The sequence below is a fragment of the Acanthisitta chloris genome, unplaced genomic scaffold, assembly GCF_000695815.1.
Source record: "Acanthisitta chloris isolate BGI_N310 unplaced genomic scaffold, ASM69581v1 scaffold16672, whole genome shotgun sequence".
Classification (NCBI taxonomy): domain Eukaryota; kingdom Metazoa; phylum Chordata; class Aves; order Passeriformes; family Acanthisittidae; genus Acanthisitta; species Acanthisitta chloris.
Genome location: NW_008658960.1, coordinates 56,109 through 67,311, shown reverse-complemented (window position 1 = coordinate 67,311; position 11,203 = coordinate 56,109). Strand labels below are relative to the sequence as shown.

Sequence of the window (11,203 nt, the reverse complement as noted above, 5' to 3'; positions counted from 1 at the left end):
CGGCGGCGGCGTTCTTCTGTAGCGTGGCTATTGTCGCTGTGGCCGCAGCAGGAGCTGCAAATGGCACATAACTTGTCCCGTAAATCCCGGCGGCAGGAATCCTCTGCACGTTGGGAGCCATGGTGTACACCGGTGTGATGGGACGGCCCTGCAGGAAAGCGTTGTGTTCAGACCCCCAAAAAATGCTTCGTTTGTTGCAACGCCCCATTTCCACCCCCTGAATTGCAAACCCCCTAGGAGGGGAGGAGATGAGAGGGTAGACAGTGCATGTCCTGCTGATTGAGAGTTATGTCATCATGGAAGGCATAACTCCCTCCCAGGTTTGGCCTCCCATAGTGGGAAAAGCAGCCACTCAGTGTACAGATGTCTAAGACAGGTCAGGTGAACTGCAGGGCTTTGGGGCACTGTAGTACCCTCAACAACATCTCCCGAATGGAAACAGGGCAAGAGACTAGGCTTCCTCCCCACACCGTGTATGGGTAGCAGGATGTATAGGCAGCAGGACATATGGGGAGCAGGACTTCTGTGCTGAACTCACCTGGAAGGGAGGAGGTGTTGAGACAGCTGGTATTACAGCCGCGGCCGCAGCTGCTGCAGCAGCCGCCGCACTCGCTGGGTCCTGCTGGACAGCTATTGGGTTGATGATGTGCTCAACAGTGTGAATTTTGCCATCTTCCATCATCTTGGCTGGTGGTGCAGCCTGAAACATGGAGTACTGGGCACTGATGGCAGGGATGGCCACTAGGAGAGACCAGACATATCAGATGCATTGGGAGAATTTCCAGGACCTCATCTCAAAGAGATCTCCCTCCCAGCTGTGCCAACCCTCCAGTGTGCTCCTCTTACCAGGGCAGGCAGCCCAGTGTGCAAGCAGGGGTGCTGGGGCAGCTCTGCCCTCCCATGGGTGGGAGTACCTTGGCTTATGCACAGTGACAGGCTTGGTGCTGCCTGCTTGGCAAGGATGAGGGAGGACCATATAATGTCCCAGTGAGGTCCCTGCTCCAACTGTTCAGTTCAAGGGATATGTAGCTGCTATAGGAAGAGCTGCTCTGGGACAGAAAAATGTGGTTTGTACTGCAGAAGTTACAGGCAGCAACTGGTCTGCTTTACATGACTTCCTTTGGTCAACCCTGTGAAATATCAACTCATTTACTATTATACATTTCCCAGGACTAGCTTGGCTAAATATGTTTTGTCCCATCTGTCAGCTACAAAATGATTCTACTTAATGACACCAAAAAAAGAAGAAATTGCTCTTTAGAGAATTCTCCATCGTGCCAAAACTGGACAACGTGAAATCATTAGAGCCATGGTCTTTTACACAAAGGGAAAACACTGGTCAGAATGATAGTGTCCAAAGATGGTGAGTTTGTATGTGGTCCAAAAGGGAGCTTTGTGGCATTGCTTAGGGAAGAAATGTGCTTTGCTGAGCATTCCCAATAATCACAATCATTGCACATGACCCAGCAATGTGTGCTTATAGCACAGAAAGCCAGCTGTATCCTGGACTGCATCGAAAGAAGTGTGGCAGCAGGTCAAGGGAGGTGAATCTGCCCCTCTGCTCTACCCTGGTGAGAGTCCAGAGTGGTACTCTTGCTTTGATCCTGGAGACTGTGACAAGGGATATGATCAGGTATCTTTCAGGCAGAGATGTTCCCATCACCAGTGGACTAGCACTGTTTCCTCAAGCACAGACCACCACTCATGAGCTTTTCCAGTTCTCCTTCTACACCAAGTTCACCTGGTCAGCTCAAACCAGTTTTATCACTGGTTTAAACATCTTGGATAATTTTTCACCAAAGCAAAGGCAAAGACCTCACATGCTCCATTCTGCAGTAACTTCTGGCAGAAAAGCAGTAACAGGCAGGTGGCATATTGGGGTGACCTGTTCAGGAATTTTCTAACCATTTGCAAAGCAATGAGCTTTAAGGTTGTTCTAAACAGTAGGTAAGAAACTTTGCAGAGTCAATGCATCTCTATTCCTCTGTTCTGGTAATGTGCTTTCAGAGTCATACCTGCTTCATAACAGAGGTAAGTCTTGCATGTGGTACCTCTTACTAGATCATCTGATCTGGTTGGGGAAAACAGACCAGGTACTTGTGTGTTCAAAGGCTGTGCTGGTACTATACAACAGGGGAAGATCTGATAAAAAAATCTGAATCTCAACATGCTTCAAGCATAGAAACATTTAGACTTGAGCTTCAAACTTTTGTTTGTCAGTCAAATGAAATAAACACACCACTAACAGGCATGTGTTCCAAAGCTCACCTTTCAAGCATTCTTTAGTAATACCTGGAATTCTGAAGTATCTTTGCAAACACACATAGCAGTAATATTTGCTGGTGGTGAGTAGGTAGTTTTCTTAGGAAGTCTGATCTTTGGAAACGGCTCTAATCTTAGCAGCCTTCCTTTGTTTCTAGACCTCGTCTCACATTGTCTCAGCCAGCTGTTATGAAGAACTCTTCACAAATTTCATTAGATGCAAGCTAGAGTTTTCACTGACAGTATGGAGCATGTTTTGGGAAACCACCACAGCTCTATTATTAAGCACTGCTTAGATACTGCAGTTACAGTTTACATGGAAAGAGGAATGGGGAGAAGACATCAGGACATCTGCAAGGACCTGGTTTTTTTTCAGACTACTTCTCCGAATAAGAATCTTTCCTGGATCAGAGAAATTGCAGTTTCATCCTTCATCCTGTTCACCTGGGAATGGCAAGGGCTGGATATTCAACTGAGAAGTGGCAGAAGAGGGCAATCCGTGCCCCAAGCTTGGGTTGGCTCAACACAACCCAACAGAGATGAGAGTTCTAAAAACACTGCATCGCTGCAAGCGGAACCCTGAGGGCTCCTTGCATTGCTCCTTCCCCACTGATGGTGATGGAGAAAAATGTCTCAGCCTCAGAAAGCCCCAGGTCCTTTCACCAGCCTCAGAGCATAGGACATATATATGAACTAAACAGGGGAGAGCTCAGGTCTGGCTGGAAATCTAGGATAGGAATATCCCAGGATGATATTAGCACTGAAAACATTAAAAGAGAGGAAGATTGCTCTTAGTCACCATGCTCTAGTGTCCATGACTAGATGGAGAAGAAATTCTGCTTCCTCCTGAGGAGGTGCAAAAGGGGACAGGAGGGATGGGCACTGCTACAGTCCTTTTTTCTTTGGCCTGAAGAGTTTCCAGATGTTTGTGTCTCTTGTCCCACTGTGTGCCTCTTGTTTGAAGAAAGCTTGGCTAGGACCAGGAGGCATCCAGCACTGGGGCTGTCCCCACTGCCACAGTCATGGGCTGGCCCTGGAGGGATCCCTGCCTGCTTGACACAGGGCTTTGAGTGGGATTTGCTTGCCACCCCTGCTTTCCTCCCCTCCTTACACATACTAACCTGCACTGGGCTTAATGGCCACAGGATTGACTGCAGGTAACTCCAAGTTGGGAACCAGCTCGTATCCTTTCTCTTGCTGTTTTCCTTTGCCTTCATGGTACCTGCTGTAGATGCCACGGCCAGCGGAGTATCCCCCCAGGTAGGAGCCCCTGGGGCCTGGGGCTCTGTTCCCAGCTGCACCTCTCCCTCTGCCTCGTATGCTGCCTGCTTATGATAACAACATAGAAGACCATGGTGAATAATGGAGAGTGACAGACCAATGGAGAGCATGAATGACCCCAGGCTCAGATCTAGAGGCATGTGGCTGTTGAAGTTAGCATGGCCTGAGTCTTAATGATCCCACTTAGGAAAACAGAAGTGCCTTTAGAAGCACCCAGTAAGCCTATGCTTGCTTTGCTTTTGATGTTTGTAAGCACATATCAGCTGCTCATTTATACTGATGCAACTCTTGTGGCCAGTGTTACAAGTTCAGTGCACTCAGCAGAGAGAGAGAGAATCCTCAGGGTGATTTCTGTGTGTTAGGAGCAGCTTCTGCTGTCAGCTGGCCTCCACAGGGGACCCAACCTGTCAGCTGTCTGTGATGGGACCCTGTGAAGATGGCACAACATTGTACCTGGCCTTTAACCAACTTTGCCCCACCACTGCATATATTTTAACTAGTGTTGTTTGTTTTCCCTGCTGTTTTATTAGTAATGTGAATAAACCCCATCTCCAAAAATATTGCCTTTATTTGTCTTAGTACTCCACATGTATTATGACAGTACTTTGAACAATGCAGTATTAATGCACTCTGCAATGGCCTAATTGAGTATTTAGACTGTCAGTCAACTCCTTCATAGCTCATTGCAAGTACAAATCTGGAAATTGAGAAGAAGCTGAAATCCTTGATCAGCTAGGGTTAAAAATACTTCCTGGTTTATGTGGATGCTTTAAGGATATATTCATGCTAAACTGCCTGTGATATGGAAATACACATTAAATTTCAGGAAATTGTAACTCCTGTAAGTATGGGATAATTGCAATTATAACACCACTTACAGCTGCGAGGGTTTTTATGAATATAAAGTAACCGATTTTTGGTTAATTTTTAATGACTGCAACTGATAACTAATTAAAGTGTATACAATAAAAGAATTATTTTGCACTCGTGTGACTCCTTCTGCTCGTAGTTCTCAAATGACTTTATAAGGGACACAGCACTACTGTCATTTTAATGCAGAGGGTGAATGATACTAGAAAGCTCCTAGCTAAGGCTTTCTCTGACATCCCTTCCTTTGGATGACCAAGTGACCATACCCACACCTCCAGAGCACTCTGTCATGATCTCTAATACTTAGGATCTAGCTCTTTGGAAGGAGACATCAGAAGCTGCAGTCCTTAGACATGCTCAGACTCAGTACAGCACTCGTAAAACCCAGATCCCTGTCTTCCCCATCCCATGCTTCATCCATTAGCTCATTCTTAGCCATATATTTGATGTCTCCCTCTTACTAGCCCATACATTAGCAAGTATTTATAGATAAATACACTCTGTATAGTCATAAAGTGAGACCAAACAGTAATTAGGCAAAAAGACCTATAAAAGACTATTTAAGAAAAAATTGCGTAGCACCAGCTGTCCTTCGGCTCAGGCAGATCTTGGGTCACATCAGCCTGAGATCAAACCTGCCCACCACATCCCCTTATTGTGCTTACTAACCTTTCACAAAGTAATCTCTGTTGGGCCCAATCAAGGCATTGTATGGATATCCATAATATGCTAGTGTGTATGGATCGCAAGAGTAAACATAATTAGGTTGCTGAGTTACTTCAGACGTTGCTACAGCTCCTCCTTTTGCTGCTTTCTGGTAGCGAGTGTATTGCTCCTTGTCTACTGGCTTGGCCAAGGTAACCTCCAGGCATGAGCCTTCCAGTTCAACACCATTCAGGTTGTTCATGGCATGAATGGCATCTTCCCTGGTTGTAAAGTGCACGAAGGCGTAATCACGTATTTTTTTCACTCTCTCTACACAGCCAGGGTTAAACTGACCAAAGACCTTTTTAATGGTGTCCTCTGTGGTCTCAATCATTAAATTCCTCACATAGAGGATTTTAACAGTCTCCATGACATCTTCATCCACATCTATCTCTGGTTCTGCCCAGTCAACAGCAATTTGATGTCCCCACAGCTGGATCCTTCCTGGCATGAGCTTCCTCCTGGCCATTGCTGCTGCTCGATGGCTCTCGTACTCCACGAAGGCGAAGCCTCTGTTCTTCATCTTGTCCGCGGCGCTGGCGTACACGATGACGTCCAGCACACCTTCCGTCACCTTGGCGATCTCTTCCAGGATCTCCTCTCTCTTCTTCATCTTGGGAATGCCTCCGATGAAGAGCCGGCAGTTGTCCACACTGCAGCACACCCCCAGCAGCCTGCCGGGGCGGATTTCGTAGTTGTTCAGCTCCCTGACGGCGCGTTTTGCCTCGTGCTTCTGTGTGTACATCACGAAGGCGTAGCCACGATTCTTTCCGTCAAAGTCCATCATCAAGCGCATTTCGTAGATGCGGCCGACAGACTCGAACACGGGGACGAGCTCGTCTTCGTAGACATCACGGGGGATTTTGCCCACAAAGACTTCGCAGCCACGAGGAGGGTGCAGCCCCTCCCAGCCAGGAGGAGGACCACCGTACTTGCGTTGCCCATTCTCCTGGATCATGCTATATCCGGTGCGGGCCATGAGGGCCAGCAGAGCTGCCTCGTTGGGTGCACCGGCAACACCTTCTGGGACTTTTGTAGTAGCCACATTGGTGGAATCATTGCTCATCCTTGCAGTGGAGTCCTCAGCAGTCATGGTGTCAAACTCATTCACAGCCTGATAAAACCTGGGCAAAGAAAGAAGGAGGACACTTGTTAAAAGCTGTTAGCTATGGTCAGAATTCCACCTCTCTCTTTTGTTTTCCTGTAGTTGTTCTGGAAGTTTGTTTTTTTCAAACTGGGACTAAGGTTGCAGAAAATTAGAGGAACGAGCCACACAAGCCAGAAGATTGATACTGCAGAGGGAGCTCATCCTGGACATAAGCACAGCCCTTCTTTGAGGGAGGTGGTTGAGGATCACCTGCATGTACCTCCCTGGCATCAAGAGCTGCTGCCACAGGACACTGAAGTCACATGAACAGATGCCACCAAGCACCTCAAAACCTCAAGACCTTAGGAAGCCTTTTCTCATCTTTGAAAAGGAAGGAAATAGGTGACACAGGATTGGAAAAGGGAAGATACTGAAAGGAGGTCAGTGGTTCCCACCTCCAGAGCCCTCTCCTCCCTCTCAGCCATTCCTCAACTAATTCATCTACTCCTGAACAAGCCAGCAAGAGGAAGGCAAATCTCAGAAACCTCATTCTGCATTTGAACACAGGCAAAGAGCAGGAAATACTGACAAACATGAGGTGGTGACCATGCTAATGACCACAGTGGGCACTGGGCTTCCTCTCTGAGCACAATTAAATAAGACACTTTGGAACTCTGAGAGTGGTTAATTTGTTCACTTTTAAAGCTGGAAAAGTACATCAGCCCATTTAATATGAGTGATTGTATATGACATGGACCATTACATTTTATTGTTATTTGCACATTGAATCCTATAACACTTATCTGAGTTAACTGTATCTTCCAAAAGGACCTTGGCTTTAAGGAATCATAGAGCTGTACCCACCACTGCTCTGTATGACTTGTTTGCTAATCACACCATCAGACAAGCAAGTGTGCTGTATTTCTCAAGAGAATTTGCTGGCTTTTGATTCCAGATAGGATTGCTTCTTAAACCTTTCTCTGATAGTCTAAAGTGTCTTTCAAGACCTCTGCTTTTGACTTATTGTGAGGCATTGTGCCTGGTTCAGCTCCTAAATGTGTTTGGGATTGGGAAACCAGACCTCTAGCCTTGGTCTGCAGCAGAACTGCATGTGGTTTTGGGCCATGAGTGTTACACAGCGATGCTTCCAAGCCATTTTAATTTAAAAATATGGAAAGCAGAGGGGAAGATAAAGAAGTTGGAGGGCTGTAATAGTGATGCTGTTACTCAGGCAATACTTTAGAAAGCATAATTGCTTTGAAGCCAGGCCTTTCATGGAACTGCATCAGTTCTTATAGCTTCTTGCTTTAAAATACTGTTGATAAACATGTTTGTTTCAGATTCAAATGTTACCCTGTAACAGTCACACATTTTAATTCTGGGAATTATTTGACATAATAAAGAATATTAAGGAGGAGTAAAACAGTTTCATTTTTCACTTGACAATTTGTTCCTAAAAATGTAACTTCACCTTTCCCAGAATGAAAGCAAAGCTTGTTAAACAAACACTTTACTGGGAAATAATCACTACCTTTACATGGGCCACCTGTTGGCAACTGAAGTACTTATCACCCCAAGTTTGGCTAAGTTTATAAATGAGTCATTACCATCATTTTTAGGTCAAAATAAAAGTATTTATATTCTGTTATCTGCAGGACTTTGTTGATGGGACTATAGTCTAGGAAAGCTACAGACAGCATCAGAATTATGCAGTGTGGAGGGATGGAGCAAAGCCTGCCCTGACCACCAGAAACCAGCTGGTAATTCAGTGGCCATGCAGGAACTGGCATGTTCTCCAGAACTCTGCATTGCACCAGCAGGATGATTTCTAGTATAGGAAATTGTAGCTGAAGGTGCTCCTATGTGCTGATGGCCATCTTTGCTGGAGACACTACCATACACCATTTGTGAGAGTGAATAATTAAAAACTCCTTGTAGACCTAAAATGCATTTATGCCTATGTAATTTATTGGGAATCAAGATTCATGATCAAATGTGGTTTGGTTTTTTTTGCCCTGTGTACCTCTATAATGCTGGGTTTCGTAAGGAGGTACTACCTAAGAAAGCTATAGAGCCCATTTAGTCCTAATTGATGTAACTAAATACACACTTAACAACTTATTCATTGCCACATGACACAATCAACACATTCACAAAGTTCAGATATAATCTACCTTGACAAGAAAAAACACAGGCGTGTCTGGTCTGAGAGCTCTCCTCTCCTGTTGTTACTGCCTTACAAAATGGGCTACCAATACAACCTAAACTTTGCATGTTGAAAAGCAATCCCTCTCAAGAAACTAGTTTTCAAAAATACACTTCCCAATGTGTCCAGCCTAAATTGTGCATTTTTTTTGTCCCTAGTAAAGTGGTCATGAAACATCCTACCATGAGCTGGGGCTGTACACAAGGCAAGAGCTAATAGTATGGGCTTAGTGACCTTAATAAAGCCTATTTCAGTACATCCACTATGTGTGATTAATGCTAGAAGAGGCCAAAATTTAAGCTACATTAAAATATAGTGTCTTGTGAAATATAAGCACTTGACTTCTAGTCTCTGAGGAGGAAGGTACACCTGATCTTGATGACATAGATTCATAAAAGAGACAGACAAAAATACTGCTAATGAGAAAGATTGTGTTTTGGAGACAACTAAGTTTTAAAGGACTCATTATCTGGATAATTTTGGCAAAACTCTATGGAGAGAGTGGTGAGCTGCGTCAGCAGACCTGAAGGAGCAGGAACATCACCTGGCAAGAGACTTGATGAGTACCTTGTGATGAGCAGCTTGGAAGAGAGTAACCTCAGAGATAAATCAAATCAACACTAGTCATTGACAATGACATGTCTGTCTGCTGTGCAAGTTATCCTGCTGCCAGAACTGCTAAACTACTGTTTATTCTCCTCATCATCCGCATGCCTGAATTAGGTCAAACTTGTCCCTCTCCAGCCAGGGGCATCTGGGAGGAACCTTTTGGCTGAGATGCTGCATGGGACACGAGGAGATGCACATGCAACAGCATTTGCTGCACAGCATCACTTCCCATCTATATTCAGACAAGAACGTGTACAGCAGTGGCTCTCTGCCCACTAGAAATACTGTACTTATAGAAAAAGAGAGAAACAGTGTAAAGTACCTAAGGGGTAGGATATGAGCAGCCTACTAAATGCCCAGGCTAGCTGCTGAAATTAGGGCAAGAGGAAATGGCCTCAAGTTGCACCAGGAAAGGAAAAATTTCTTTATCAAAAAGGCTACTCAAGCATTAGAAGAGGTTGCCCAGGGAGTGGTTGAGTCACCATTTCTGGAGGTATTTAAGACACACGTTGATGTGGCACTTAGGGATGTGGTTTAGTGGTGCACTGGCAGTGTTAGGTTAATGTTTGGACTTAATAAACTTAGAGTTCTTTTCCAACTGAAAGATTCTATGATTTTATGAAATTCCCACTTCTGCTAATGATGACACTCAGTTTTCCTATGCTGATGAAAAAATTATTGATGCACAAAAGCACCACCAACACCTAGAGCATCCTACCAACATGGACCTACTTCTGCAATGTGAATTCTGTCAATGCAACGTGTTTCTTGCGTGTTTTATGCTACCACAGTGCCAAACCAGCCATCTCACCTTAAACCACTTCTGAAGTGCATTCTATAATGCACTTTGCTGCAAGTCATTCAGGACTTTGTCCAACAAGATGTGTAACCCTTGTTGTACTGTTTGCCCTAGTTTTGTCTTTTACCCAGTCCAATTCAAAATAATACAGCTCTCTTTTGATAGTACTGGTCACTGGCTGAGGCTGAAGTTATTACCCTGCAAGATACTCAAGCCACATATTGAGGAAAGCTGAGAAGATGAAAAACAGTTTGTGTAATCACTCTTAGCGGCTGTCTAAATCAGGAAAAAGCACAAGCCTTCCCTTCTCCCCAGATTCCCATATTTCAACCTAGTCAACAAAGTCTATTATTACCATGGTCAGACAGGAAAATTTGTGACATATAAATAAAGTTCAATGTAGTCACTTGGTATGTAATAAGTCTTTCCTATTCTGGATGAGCCACACTTGATGGGAAACTTCATGATGTTTCTTTACCATGAATGCAATGAAATACTGTTCTAGGCAGAGATGCTGATAGACAGAAGTGTGTCTTCCTCACTGACTTCTTTGGAAAGAATTCTACTTAGAAAGGGAGATGCATTTCATTCGGGGTGGACTAGGAACTTGCAAGATTTTGCCATAAGAAAGACCAGGAAAACTATGTTCTATAACAGACAAAACCACAGCTAGACTCATCTGTTAATTATTACACAGGGAAGATAAGATGTTTGCCTATTTCACTTCTTGCCTCTCAGAAGAAAAATCTTATATATGAACACAGTGATTTAATATAATCATTGAAAATGTCTGTGAAAGGCTTTGCTGAACTCTGTGGAGTTGGGATATGCATGCATGAGCTTCTTTGTTGTTATAACACAAAACACTCTGCCTATCTGTCTGTCTACATAAACATTACAGCAATATGTTCCACCCTGCAGTGCATCCAAGAATATCTAAAGAAGTTCATAAACTACAGTTCCCTTTTCAGCTTTTCTGATCAAACTTTTTCAGCTAACTCTTCCAGAGATCCCAGTGCAAAACATAACCCATCCTGCCTGTTCATATAAAGTCTACTCAGTCAAGTTTATTACAATAAAATTAGCTTCAAAGTTGTCAGTTTGCCCTAATCTCATGCATTATTTTTATTGCAACATTTTCAGCCTTGTGTTCACCTTGTGAACACTGCAACAGGTCTGATCAAACTTTTTCAGCTAACTCTTCCAGAGATCCCAGTGCAAAACATAACCCATCCTGCCTGTTCATATAAAGTCTACTCAGTCAAGTTTATTACAATAAAATTAGCTTCAAAGTTGTCAGTTTGCCCTAATCTCATGCATTATTTTTATTGCAACATTTTCAGCCTTGTGTTCACCTTGTGAACACTGCAACAGGCAGCCTGCA

At 44.2% G+C, this 11,203-nt stretch overlaps 1 protein-coding gene across 1 annotated transcript; it reads right to left on the bottom strand.

The window, feature by feature from the left end:
- Positions 1-4: 4 nt before the first annotated feature.
- Positions 5-6,238, bottom strand: RBM47 (RNA binding motif protein 47; the record flags this gene model as incomplete). The annotated part of the gene is made up of 4 exons (XM_009069214.1): positions 5,083-6,238; positions 3,384-3,590; positions 539-741; positions 5-148 (listed from the first exon to the last, which is right to left on the bottom strand). Coding segments are annotated over exons 1-4 (1,683 nt in total), but the record flags the coding sequence as incomplete, so codon positions are not given.
- Between the last annotated feature and the right edge of the window lie 4,965 nt (positions 6,239-11,203).